General features: G+C 52.0%; 1 protein-coding gene across 2 annotated transcripts in view; it reads right to left on the bottom strand.

The window, feature by feature from the left end:
- The window catches only part of TWIST2 (twist family bHLH transcription factor 2), a 50,212-nt gene extending 38,174 nt beyond the window's left edge, over nucleotides 1–12,038 (bottom strand). The window contains exon 1 of one of the 2 annotated variants that reach the window (XM_067027300.1): nucleotides 11,343–12,038. In XM_067027300.1, coding sequence (XP_066883401.1) covers nucleotides 11,378–11,860 — 483 coding nt within the window. In that variant the 5' untranslated portion in view covers nucleotides 11,861–12,038 and the 3' untranslated portion in view covers nucleotides 11,343–11,377. The remainder of the gene's footprint in view (nucleotides 1–11,342) is intronic. The other variant, XM_059054891.2, reaches the window with a different exon arrangement.
- Nucleotides 12,039–13,162: the final 1,124 nt, after the last annotated feature.

The following is a 13,162-nucleotide window of genomic DNA, read 5'->3' as shown; positions in this document are numbered from 1 at the left end:
TGGCCACCGGCTGCGGCAAGGATGGAGCCCACCCGCCCAACGTGACGCCGCCCCCCGCCGGGTGCTGGCCTGGTGTCCGCGGTGTGTGGCCCCCAGGGGCGCACGGTGAGCCCCCGGTTCGGTTACTCAGAGCAGAGGTGGCCGGAGAGAGGGGCGGTGTCCCCCGGTGCGGTGGCGCTGGGCCGCACTCGTGAATCAAAGAGCATCGCCTCTGTGCCTGGGCTCCGGCCTCGCAGCTGCAGGAGGAGCCACGTGGCGGTGATGCATCGGGGCCCCGGGACAAGATGCGCCTGGCTTGAGGGGGTGACCCAGGTTCTTGTCGGGCGGTGACACAGCTCAACCAGGGGGCCGGCAGGCGGCCTGAGTCCTGTCCTCCTGCCTCAGTCTGAGTTCTCTCTCTCAGCGACTCGGGGGAATCTGCTGGCCTCTCTTCTGCCCTCCCTGGTGGTTTTCTCTTTTGGGGGGAGGGGTGCACAGAGGCCCGGGAAGGGGAGAACAGCGGCAGCACATGTGCTTTCAGCCACCACCACCCCCCCCCACCCCCCCGGTGAGATTCTTTCGGACCTGCTTCGTGTTCTCCTGAGCCCTCCTGTCCGGATTTTGAAAACACAGCCCATGAGCCCAACCCCATCTCTGGGGTTTCTGCAAGTGTCTCCAAGTGCTGACTGCACGACACCGTGATGGTGATGATGGTGTGTTTAGAAACGGAACTGAATCTCGGCGGAGGAGGCACTGGGTGGGCCACCCTCCCACCCGTCTCCCTTGGTGGGTGTCTGGGGCGCAGTGGCTCAGGAAGCAGGCGAGGAGTTAACTCGGCAGTGGGGGAAGGAGAGAAAAAAGATCAAAGGAGAGAAGACCACCCAACTGGTCCTGAGAGGTGGCGGCCGCTCCTTTCCCCACGTCCCCCTCTCCTGGGGCGGGGCCCACCGTGCTGGTCACGTGTCCACGCGGCACCGGGCTAGGGTCCCAGCGCCTAGGAGGCGGCACTGGAGAAAGAGAGGGATCTACCCGAAAGAGCAGCGCAGGGGTAGCCACCTGCTCGGGGTGGCCACAGCATCCCCCTCGAGGGCCTCTGAGCCCGCGAACCGGACCGAGATCAGCGCACTCGTGGCCAGGCTCTGGGCTTCAGGGAGCCATTGCTGCGCGCGATGTGGCTCCAAATACTCCTGGGCCGCGCCTGCGACAGGTGTGGAAGATGCTCCCCGCTCTTGTCTGTTGGGTCAGTGGCTGGCAGTGCAGAACCTTGGGGCCCCTCCCCCCCCTGCGCCCCTCCCCCGTCCCCAGTCCCACCGCGGAGGGGCTTCCAGAGGTACAATCCACAGGCCGCTAGGTGTGTTATCAGAATTGTTAGCGGCACTTCTTTCATGAACACATTAGGAAAGAGATTTCAAACGGAAAATGCTTTTAGGCAACACAACTTGACTAGATGAGAAGCATCTGATAAGCACTGAATCAAGTGGATGAGCTGGATTGCGTCTCTGGAAAGTGGAGAAAAGGGAAAGGTCTAGCACACCTCCACCCCCAAGTCCCATCAAGTCACCAGAGAGGCCCACGGTCTGACTCAGGATTTTTTTTTTTTTTGCTGGTAAAATACACAATTTATCATTTTAACCATTTTAAAGTATACAATTCAGGAGACTTTTACACTCTTGTGCAAACATCATCGCTGTCTAGTTCCAGACCTTTTCCGTCACCACAAACAGAAATCCCACACCTATTAAGCAATTCTGTCCCATTCTCCCTCCCCACCAGTCCCTGGCAACCACGAATCTACTCTTGCCCGTTCTGGATATTGCATGTAAGTGGAATCGTACACTATTTGGTCTTTTGTGTCTGACTTCTTTCACTCAGCGTAATGTTTTCAAGATTCACCCGTGCTGCAGCACGAGCCAGAACATCATGACCTCTGGCTGAGCAGTTTTCCACTGTATGGAGAGACCGCACTGTACTGACCCCTTCCTCAGCGGACAGACACACATCTGTATTGTTTTCACCTTTGGCTATTGTACATAGCACTGTTGTGAGCATGAGTGTGCACTTCTGTATGAACACCTGCTTTTAATTCTTTGGTGTATATACCCAGGAGGGAATGGCTGGCTCCTACTGGCTCTTGGAATTTTGATAACCGCAGGGCTATGAGAAACTTACCCCATCAGTTTACAGGCAGGAAAACTGAGTCCCAGCGAAGCTATGACACACCTCAGCCCCAAAATGTAGGGCTGAGAGCAGGAAAGTGATGTCCACTGCATGTTCAAATTCAGGACAAGTCCTATGTGGATTCTCAATGCCCTGAACCCAAGACAATGGGTTTTCCCCAACAGATTCACTTGGGGACCTAGCGCGCCCCTGCAAGAGCAACTGCCTTTGCTTTCTGTCTAATTAAAATTTCCCCAAATAGAAAAACACCATGTCAGAGAAGTTCACTAAGGGAAAGGATTACATATGATTTGTTCTGGAAACGGTGATTTCACTGAAGAGCTGAATCCCCTGGGGAGAGGCACGTTGGCCACACGTGGTTGCGGACACTTACAACCTCCAGAATTCACACTGTGAAGAGCCAAGCAGGAGAGAGCACAGCGGGTGCCAGGGGCCAGAAACACACCAGCTTTGCTCTTTGTGTCCTCACTTCCCCTTTGCCTCTTTCTGGTGAGCAAAAGTGAAATTATGTAATTAACATTGAATGATACTTGCTGTAACTTTCAAAAAATACACAACACCAGCCGACTGTCCAAGAGCTTGCTTCATAAAATCTGCACATGGACACGCTTCTGAAGAACGAGCCAGGAGGCTGAAATCTGTCATCTGTGCAAATCACGCTTTATCGCCATTCAGAGAGAACTCGGCGGCTCCGGCAGAAAGACGCTTTACAAGATGGCCAGCGTGGTGAGTTGGCGCCTCTCCGCAAAGCCAGGCACGTTCTGTTTCCCCTGTGAACCTCAGCGGTGGGCGGGTGTCATCTCCTGGAAGTCTACTGTCTTTGGACGAGCGAAAGCTTCGTAGTGAAATTAGACAGTGGGGTTATCTACAGGAGGAGGACACCAGTGCTGAGTTCCCACGTCTTCTCGTTAACCCTGGCAAAGGCTTGAGCCACGCTGGCTCACGTCCGCGCGACCCGAGGGCAGATCAGCAGCAGCTCCGAGGCCGGCCCAGCCCAGCTGAGCACCCACCCGCCTCCTGGGCTCCCCACGCCTATGCAGGGTGGTCACCTCCGCCACCGAGCTCTCGGGGACCTCTGCCTGCTCTGGCACCTGGGGCACCCACTGACTCTGGCAGGGTCCTGCCAAGTCGGGCGCCACCTCTGGGACGTCTCTGATGGCCCTCTCGGGGTGATGCTGGGGCCCGGGAGCAGGTGGCAGGTGAAGGCCCTGCAGGTCCTTGTTAAGTCACGCGGCCCCGCAGCCTCCCGCCTGGGGCGTCATCCCAGCAGCGTCGAGGCAGCCCTACTGGATTCTACAAAGTGTCCCTTTTCTGGGAAGGCCGGGAGGGTGTTTGTTCTGATAAACCACTGTCTTCTAGGTTTCTCAGGGACCCATGGGGAGGCGCGATGGGTCTTCCGGGACCGCAGCAGAGGGAGGCCCGCGCCCGCACACACACCCAATCCTCCGGTCTCCTCGTTCAAGGGCCCCAGTCCCCTCAATCGCCCTATTCCGTGTGAAATTCTCCGCACAACACTTTCCGCGTTCAGATCTTCACTTTCTCTTTTACTCTGCCATTCCTGAAAAAGTTACCTTTGTCATATATAAATCATAAATGATCGGTGAATGTTTCCAGAATCGCTGGAGACGGGTAAGAAGATTAAATTACCCTACAGTGAAATTATGTGAAATCGTTCATTTTTGAAATGTAATAAAACAAAAGTGGATGTCGCATAATAGTGATCTTTGAAACGAGCAGATAAATATATCGCAGTCCACGCTTTCTGCTTATTGTTTAATTAAAAGAAAAATCTCTATCCTCAAAAAATCGTCTAAAAGAGAGTTCCAGAACAGGCAAAAATTTAACATCCGGCAAAGTAGCCTTGAGTTAATTCTGCCCTTAAAATACTTGGCTGTGTGTTATCTTCACACAGGAGGGGCGTGCGTGGAGATCCCGTGCAGCCCCACCACGGACACCATGAACTGTCAGCCCGGAAGCACCCGCCAGTGGAGTCCCCACCTGGTTTCAGGCAGTTCTAGGTGGTTGAAGCGGGTCATTTTGCACAAGAAAAATCAACGAAACAAGACACACCAGGCTTTCTAGGGTACAGATATCCATCAGGGGCGCTTTTGTTCTAGTATCAGTGAAACAATTTCCTTAGAAAAGCGTACCCATAGCCAACTAAAGAGAGGGAGTCTCCCAGCACCGAGTTTGGGGGGCGGGGGTGTGGCCACACGTCTATTACTGAGCTGCACTGAAGTTCCAGAACACCCAGAGCTGCTCTACTCCGAGAACCTGAGACGGGGTGTTTATTCCCCATATGCTCGTTCGTGCTGTTGCTGCGGCCTGACGATGGGCTTTTGGAGCACCCTTTGTCACTTACTACGATATGAAAGCTTTCGTGGACTTCAGTTATTAATCGTGATAGATCTCAGCTAAAGAATAGGCACAAGAGAGGATGCAGGGTTGTAGGGTCGGGGCGGGGGAGGAGCTGAGGAAGAAAGGCTCACCAGACAGAAAAAATGCAGGAAGGATCAAGTCGTTCTCAGGTTCCCGCCGACGCATACAGATATCATGAAAAAGGACAACAAGGTGGCCATGTGTATTCTGAAGGCTTTGATTAGTTACGACCCAATGTATACGTAGTATACGCAACGTGGGATGATTTAAACTCAGGAAAATTAATCTTCAGTGAGGATATTGTTCATCAGTCAAACCCAATTACATGAACAGAGACTTGGCAATGCTCTCAACTCGAGAAAGAAAATAAAGCCCTTTCCCCCCTCCTTTCCTCTCCAATTTGCAGTAATTTCAGGCATTTCCCAAAGAAATGATAAGCACCTGTGCATTGATCAAGGCAATCTCATCAGGAATGGGATTTTCAATGTACACAGCCTTCCGGAAGTGACCCAGTAAGTACAGATCTTCTTAATCCTGCAGGCTAGCTTTCCCTGTTACTCTTCCGGAGCTAAAAGTCTGAGTTATGGAAGCAAAGGACTAGGTAGCAGGCACTTTCGCACCCACAGGGCCAGAAAGTCAAACAAGGCAAATGGCTTTTGACTCCTGATCCCACTACACTCCCTGCAAACAAATCTACTTAAAGAGCTGAGATTAATGAAAGGAAATAGCAGCTCAGTGTTCATTTCTAGATCTCCTGATTGAAAGAACATGCTGCCTGCTTGCATTCTGACTTCCAGAATATGTTAAATCAAAGTCGAACACACACAGAAATCCACCACGCCGCAGAGGCAGAGACTAGAAACTATTGGCCTGTGTTTTCTTTCAGGGAGTTTGTTTATTTTACAAGCTGTTCCTCAAGGAGCCCTCACTTGTCTCTGGAGCAGGCAAAAATCTCTTGAATCTCTAAGAAGAGGGACATACTCGGAGAGAAACGAACAGAAAGGCCAGTGTGGCATTTCATTTGTGCAGCCATAGAAAAACAGCATATGAACAGCAAAAGTCGGGGCGTTTGTTCTCCATGGGGAGTCAGACAAAGGCTCTCCACCCCTCCCCTCCCCAAGCACAAGGCTAAACACCCACCACCGGTTTCCCTTCTGAGTTGCTCTCCCTGGCGCTCCCGAGAGGCCCTGGCTGTGACCCCAGCACAAACCTCAGCAGTGGGGTTGGGGTTGGATGTTTGGTCTCTGTCGCAGTGTTAATAAAATTCGGGTTTTTGCCCAAATCTTTCCCATCAGTCACACACCAGATCTGCACGTCCGGAAAAACAAATGGGAACCCTCCCTCACAAACAGCAAGCAAGAGGAATCTAATGGCAGACAACATAACTTACCATTTCCCCCCAAAGATTCAGGTGGCTATTCTTAAGGTCGAACATGAGCTAAAAAGAAAGGAGGATTTTTCAGAATAACCGAATTTGATAACTTAAAGTTCGTTGGGCTCAACATCCTGTCCTTCATTCAATTGCTGGGGAAATTCTGGTCTAAAGAAAGGAGGGACGTGCCAGTTTTAGAGGCATTGCTCTTAGGATGTGAGAAGTAAAATCACCATCTTCTACAGGAGACATCCCGAGAAGCTGGGCATCTGAATCTTTCCCTGATCAAATAACAGAGGAAAACGATATTATGGGAAGAAATTGAACAATAACAGCCTCCACAGACACCATGCCTCGCTCTCTCAATCATGTTCCCTCTTACACATGATCACAGGATCATATTATTCTAAACAAGAGCGTCGTAGATAAAGTAATACAGATTTCAAAGCACGTAAGGCATTGTTTTGATTCAAAATGACTCTATTTTCAACTCACCACGGAACAGTTCTCAGGTCAGAATAAAGTTACGTGCTGGCTTTTCCAGTTTCTGATTCGAGTCTCCTTTTAGCATGACAACTGTTAGTAGTCACTGAAGAAAACTCCCACCATGCCTTAGCTGACATCAGCATGGAAATCGCAGGGTTAACGTCACTGTATCTCACTTCAAAATAAACATTAAATTAAGGCACATTTAATATAACTAAATTGCGGTCAAAGACTTACCCCAACACAAAATACGTTCCTATTAAAAACAGACAAATATTAATTTAAAATAATCATGACTCAGTTTACGATTTGGTATCTCTGTCAGTCTCTGTGTGTGTGTGTGTGTCTCTCCGTCTCCCTCTCTCCCCACTCCGCAACTGTGCACTAAGACTTCAATCTCTACACTTCTTGGATGAATAATTTTGATAAATCATTGGCTTTTGAATAGTGTGGGGGGGGATATGTAAGTCAATTTAGACTTAGTATCTTAAAAGCAAATGTGTCAGTTTCAGGTGAATATTTCCTAAAACTCCTTTGAAAAATATATTCGTTATCAGCAAAGGGATAAATGTATTGATTGGTATTTCTCCTCTAGATTTCTGGGATTCTACTCTTTGTTTTAGAATGATAAGGAACCACTTCTAATTCATTATATATTGCAAGTATGAGAAATTCCTAATATTCTGAAAAGTGCAATAAGGCAAATGATATCAGGGAAAAACGTGGATTTTTGCTCAAAGCACATTCTTTTTGGTTTATTACTCTGAGATAGGCATAATCATTCCTTATATGATTTGCTCACTTGAATATAGAAATTTTAAAAATTCCTGTGGAATATCTTTTCTTTCAAACTTTTTGTTTTGACATAATGGTAGAGTCACAGAAAGTTGTAAGGAACAGTACACAGAGATTCCCTTACACTCTTCACTCGGTTCCCCCAGTGGTAACATCTCAAAAAACTATAATACAATATCACAACCAGGAAACTCACACTGATACACTCTCCAGACCTTATTCAGATGTCGCCAGTTTTACACGCACCCGTGTGTGTGTCTGTGTGTGTGTGTGAGTGTTTCATTCTCAACAGTTTTATCACATGTGTAGACTCAGGTGACCATGTGAAATATGTTTTTAAGCATTTTCTGCTTTTAGTGTTTCATCTTGGCTTCACCTTTGAATGCATCCATGTCTGTATCTCTTAGATTCTATGTCTTCTTTATGGCTGTGCTTCTTGGCTACACTAATGTATTCATCTCTTCTTTGAATTTTATTGCCTCATCCGTGAATTCTTTGCTAGCAGAAAGCTTTGTATTTGGTTTGCTTTTTGCAGCGCATTTATCCTTTCCCAAGACAAGACACAAACATAAACAGACTTTCCAGCATACATTCACAGGGTTTTTTAAAGACACCAGTGAGAATAGATTAATATAAATACTAAGCTTAAAAACTGCCATAAAAGTTCAGCCTTTAAAACTGGCTTATTAAAATATTTGTTTTTTTGTAAAGCCCAGATTTAAACTACAGTTATGAGGTATAGTGTTCTGCTCAGAAAGAGTTTACTTTATGATCTTTTCACCAGGCGAAAGGAATCTGGCATCTGCGCCGTCTATCCAAAATATAGTGAGGCAAGGAGGATGCAAACTCAATTCTTTCAGGTTCACGACTTGTCTGAAAATAGCACAGCTTTCAGAAAACCTCAGTCAAGTACTACATTTCAAATGACCTCAAACAGCCACTCTCCAAGTCCCAAGCCTCCAGCTCCCACTCTGGCCAGATGGGTAGCAAGACCTGCTTCCTGCAAGATTTAGAGTAACTACAAATATTCAAGGAAACAATACCCACGTAACAGAGGTCAGCCCCTGCATCAGATCTCTTCTGGGCATTTTATAACAAAACATTACTTATATTTCAAGTAGCTGGGCCATTCATTCTCCTCCTTCCCCTGACCAATCAAAAGCTCTCCTAGGATTCTGCATTTCCATTCACCACAGGGAATTCATTTTCTTTCAGGACAGGCTCGCATTCTGAATTTAGCCATTAACGAACACCTCCAAAAAGTCAATTTTCAGGAGAGAGGAAAAGGCTTACACATATTGGATGGTTAGAGGGTCCTACTCTGTTCTTTGGAGAACAGAACTAAAAGTTCTTAGGGAAAAAAATGGTAGTACTCTGAGGATGAGAACCTACTGAAAAATCTATGCAGATTGCAGAAGTTAGAGAGATATCTTCTTTAACCACAAAGCAGAGAACACGAAAAATGTCTGATAAGTAATCACCACCTCCCCATACCCTCCCAGCCAGGTGCCCCACCAACCCCGCACCGAAGACTCAGGCATTTAATGAGAAAACCGAAAACTCCTTTGGAGATTTTCAGATTAGATGAGCCCTGCTGACTGTCCAAAGACACCTGATTTATTGTGTATTTGTATTTTTAAATACCAGGCCAAGGGAAAAAGTCAGGATAAACATTAGCACCCGCAGTACTCTGATTTTTCCTGTGTGTCTCTTTACATCAAGGGACAATCTCGGCGTTCAATGTGGTTGCTGCTCACGTAGACACAGCTTTTCTCATATATCTCAACAGACACTAAAATCACATAAAATTTCTGGAAAGGTCTAGAAATTCCTTACTAATACATACACCTAATGCATCTTAAAAATGTTACAAATAAATAGCAAATGCCACGGAGCAACATTTTCAGGAAATCAAACCAATTATGACTGTATTTATACTCATCTGGACTAAAAGCTTAAAAACAGAAAGAATACAAAAGTTTGTCTCACATGGCTGATAAGTAAAAACAAGGTGCGTCCAGCATCACCGGTGTGTCAAAGATTTTCACATTTCCCTTCTCTTTCTGTACTGAGTGGGCATCTATCCACTGAAGGAAACTGGCTTATCAGACCTGGTCAGTATATTCAAGAAACATAAAAATAAATGGGCCCCGTGGAGATCATTCCGTCTCCAGCTGAATGTGTTTATCTCCTACATTTCAGGGACTTTTTTTTCCAAGAAAACTCTTAATGCTTTTCCTTTATTCATTATAAGTAATACCTTTTATTTTTATATAATGTTAACTGTGCTCTATGTCTGATTAGAATGCGATTCTTTTCAAATGAATTTTAAAAGATCCTACGAAATTCTCACACTAAGGTAATACCTCTTGCTTTTATTTTCAATAGTTTTCCGGAGGGAAGTCTTAATGATAATTCTGTTGACTTTTTTCCTTAAACAAAGCTATCTACGTGTACGTTTTAAAAGATGACGTTCCTCATCTGTTTGTTCTTATTTCAGATGTGCTATGAACTATGTGTGGTAGAAAGGGTAAATGGAATGAACTAATGGAAGCTCATAATTTAAGCAGCAAAAACCCAAATTAATGTATTATCCCACTGTAGCATTTTAGTACTCGGCCAATCCAAACTTTCTTTCCTAGGAAAATATGTGATTGAGACACTTTCCATCTGCTTTTGACAAAGATAGGAGAAGATCCCCGTAAGTTATTCTCTGCTAAAAATTCTTTTTAAAAAGCCTATAAAGTGATTATTGTCTTAGGGGCCTATTTCACCAAAAGAATTTTCAGTGGCACAGAAATAAAAACTAAAAAAATAAAATAAAATCCACCTGTGCTAGATCAGCCTTTCGTAGCCCCAGCAAAAACATTTGCAGATATTATAAAACACACAGAAAAGAAATGGATATACTTGGGAGAATGGGCGCCTGCACACTCCTTATTAATCTAAATTCCTTCTGTGTGAAGTGGAGACGTGAATAAAAACACTGCAAGATGAGCGAGAAACTAAAACATACCAAGTACGAAGGATTTGTAACCCGGCTCTCTCTCCACCAAAAACCCTGCACCCTTCTTCACTCCATCGTCGGAGAGAGGCATGGTCACAGAGCCTTCTGGAAAGGACAGGACAGCATCTCCGCAGTTAGACATTGCCTAAGGGACTTCCAAGGTGTCCGGTGAAAAGGGGCCGGTGCAGGACGCCCTGAGCGCTCTACTAGAGAAATCCAGAACTTCCAGGGCTCTCGGCAGCCGTGTCCCTCTGCCTTCGCCGGCGCCGGGCCCTGTCGCACCGCCTCCCTTTCCCCGCAAACCTGTTTCCCAGCCTGGACCCCTCGCGCTCTCCTGCGGGGCCGAATGCTCGGACGCCGCGCGGGCAGAGCCCCCTCCCAGACTCTCGAGGTTCAGGGCTGGGGCCAGAGGCTCCCAGCTCCGAGGTCCGCTCCACCTGCCTGCGGGCAGCCGGGGTTCCCAGCGGCGGTGTCCGCGCTCCGGTCTCCGCGCCTCAGCCTTGGCCCTGTCCTCCGCGCTCCGGGCGCGGATGGTCCCCGGCTTTCGGGCTGCACTGGCCCCGGGGGCCGCCAGCACAGGGCAGCGAGCGTCCTCCCGCCTTCCCCTAGCAAACCCAAGCGCCGCCGGTCCGCACCTCTGCGCCCACCGGGCGGGCCAGGGCGCCGACGGCCGGGTCCCCGAGGCGCGGCCCGGGACGCCCTGCAAGAGCAGTCGAGGAGAGCCGGGTGTCCGCACGACGAGCACGCTCTGTCACTCCCCGGGAACCGGGCGAAGCCACAGCCTGGCACGGCCCGGCCCCGGCAGCTTCCCGGGCGGCCTCCGCTCTGAGGGACGCAGTGGGGAGCTGGTCCTCAGATCTCTGCCCCGGCCGGCTTCGGGCAGCTCTTCTGATGCCTACGCCCCCGACAGTCACGCACAGACCCCCACCTCCACAGCAGCAAGGACGCAAAGCACCACCGTCACCGGTCGGCACGTTCCCGACTGACCCCCTGCCTGGGAGCTTGTGCACCAAACCACAGGGGTGCCCCGGCGCCTGGAAGCTTCCCGATCGACCCCCGTCTGCTGCCAGGAGGAAAAGCGCACCCCATCCTCGCCGCCGCGGCCCGCCCGCTGAGGAGGGCGCCCGTCGCGCGCGCAGCACCTACCCTGGCGCGCCGGTCCGGACGTGGGCGGCGCGGCGCTAGTGGGAGGCGGACATGGACCACGCGCCCTCCATGCGCCACACGGAGAACGCATAGCTGAGGCGCTCGTGGGCCACGTAGCTGCAGCTGGTCATCTTATTGTCCATCTCGTCGCTCTGCAGGACCTGGTAGAGGAAGTCTATGTACCTGGCGGCCAGCTTGAGCGTCTGGATCTTGCTGAGCTTGTCCGAGGGCAGCGTGGGGATGATCTTGCGCAGCGCGGCGAAGGCCTCGTTGAGCGACTGGGTGCGCTGGCGCTCGCGCACGTTGGCCAGGATGCGCTGGCTCTGCAGCTCCTCGAAGGACTGCGCGCTCGGGCTGCCTTTCTTGCCGCGCTTGCCGGGGGTCGGGCTGCCATCTTCGCTCGACTTCTTGCTGTAGCGCCGTTTCCGGCCGAAGCGCTTGGGCTGCCGCTCGAGCTCCTCCTCGCTGGTGCCCAGGCTGTCCACGGGGGACACGGGCGAGCTGGAGCCCTCCTCCATGGCGCCCGCCCGGCGCGCGTGGGGCTGGGGGCGCCGGGCGCCGAGCGCGCGCCGCTGGCCAAGCCCGCGGTCGCCGAGCACACGTTCTCCGAGCTGCTCGAAAGGCTCTGATTTCAAGGGCGGCTTGTGCAAAACCGAGGTCTCCGGGAGAGGAAGTTTTTCTAACTTTTTTGGAAACCCTAGCCGGGCTGGGTTGCTAAATAGTTGTCAGGAGCGAGGGCGGCGCGCTGATTGGCCGCCGCGCCCGGGGGCAGGACAAGTTCTGGGGCCTTCGCCGGCCGCCCCCGCCCCCCGGCGCGGCACTTTCAGTTTTGCCTCCCCCTTAGGCCCCGGCCGCCGCGGGCACCCCGGAGTGCCGGGCCCTCGCGCGCCGCCCGCGCCTCCATCCCGGGCTCTGACCGCTCTCCGGCCGCGCCGCGCCCTGGGCTCAGCCGACCCGGCTTTGTCTGCTCCTTAACTGGAGATCGAAACCCGCCGGGCTGCGGGGTGTGTCCCGCGCCGCGAGGGGTGCGGGTGGCGAGTCCTACCCTGGATGCACTCCCAGGAGGTGAGGACGCGGCGGGGAGCCCCCGGGGGCGCCCGGGCCAGTGTGCGCCTTGCCTGCTCCCGGGCGCACGGCGAGCTCGCGCCGTGACCCGCACGTTCGGCCAGGGGTGGGGGACGCGCGGGGCCAGTAGCCCCGGCGCCCAGACCGCGGGCGTGCGGACACGCGGGTGCCCTTGGAGACGCCGCTCTCCACGCACGCGCCGCGGGGATCCGTGGAGACGCGGCCTGCCCTGCCCAGCAGTTGTATGGGGGAGTTTCTCACCCCGACTTGCTGGGCAGCCCCGGCCCCGACGGCCTTCGCAGGCCGTCCTCCGAAGTGCGTTAAAACCTCAGCGCCACCGCGAGCCTCCGCGGGAGCGCCCGGCGCCCACCTGCCTGGCCCTGCGGCGGGTGCGGGAGCGGGGCCGGGGCGCCCGCTAGGCCGCGGGGCCGGGCCGAAGCCTCGGGGCCCACCCTCTGCTTCGCAAATCGCCTGTGGACAGAGGGCGGCCTGGGGAGCCGCGCGGCCTCCCCTGCGCTGGGCGCCCGCGGGGCAGCCCGGGCGGCCGCAGAGCGGGGCCCCGGCCTCGGCGGGCGACACCGGGAACGTCGGCCCCGCGCCATCTGGACGCCGAGCGCGGGCGCGTTTGAAGTGGTTCGGGGGCTCTTTGTTCGCCAGGCCGTTCTGGCTCGGGGCCTGGAGGTGGTTTACGGCCTGGATGCCTTTGAACCTATTCCCAGGTGACCCGGGCTCAATTAGACCCGGGCCTGAGCGGG

The sequence above is a fragment of the Kogia breviceps genome, chromosome 2 (assembly GCF_026419965.1).
Source record: "Kogia breviceps isolate mKogBre1 chromosome 2, mKogBre1 haplotype 1, whole genome shotgun sequence".
In the NCBI taxonomy this organism is placed as follows: domain Eukaryota; kingdom Metazoa; phylum Chordata; class Mammalia; order Artiodactyla; family Physeteridae; genus Kogia; species Kogia breviceps.
The sequence above is the reverse complement of the archived record's forward strand: the minus strand, read 5'-3'. Positions and strand labels throughout refer to the sequence as shown.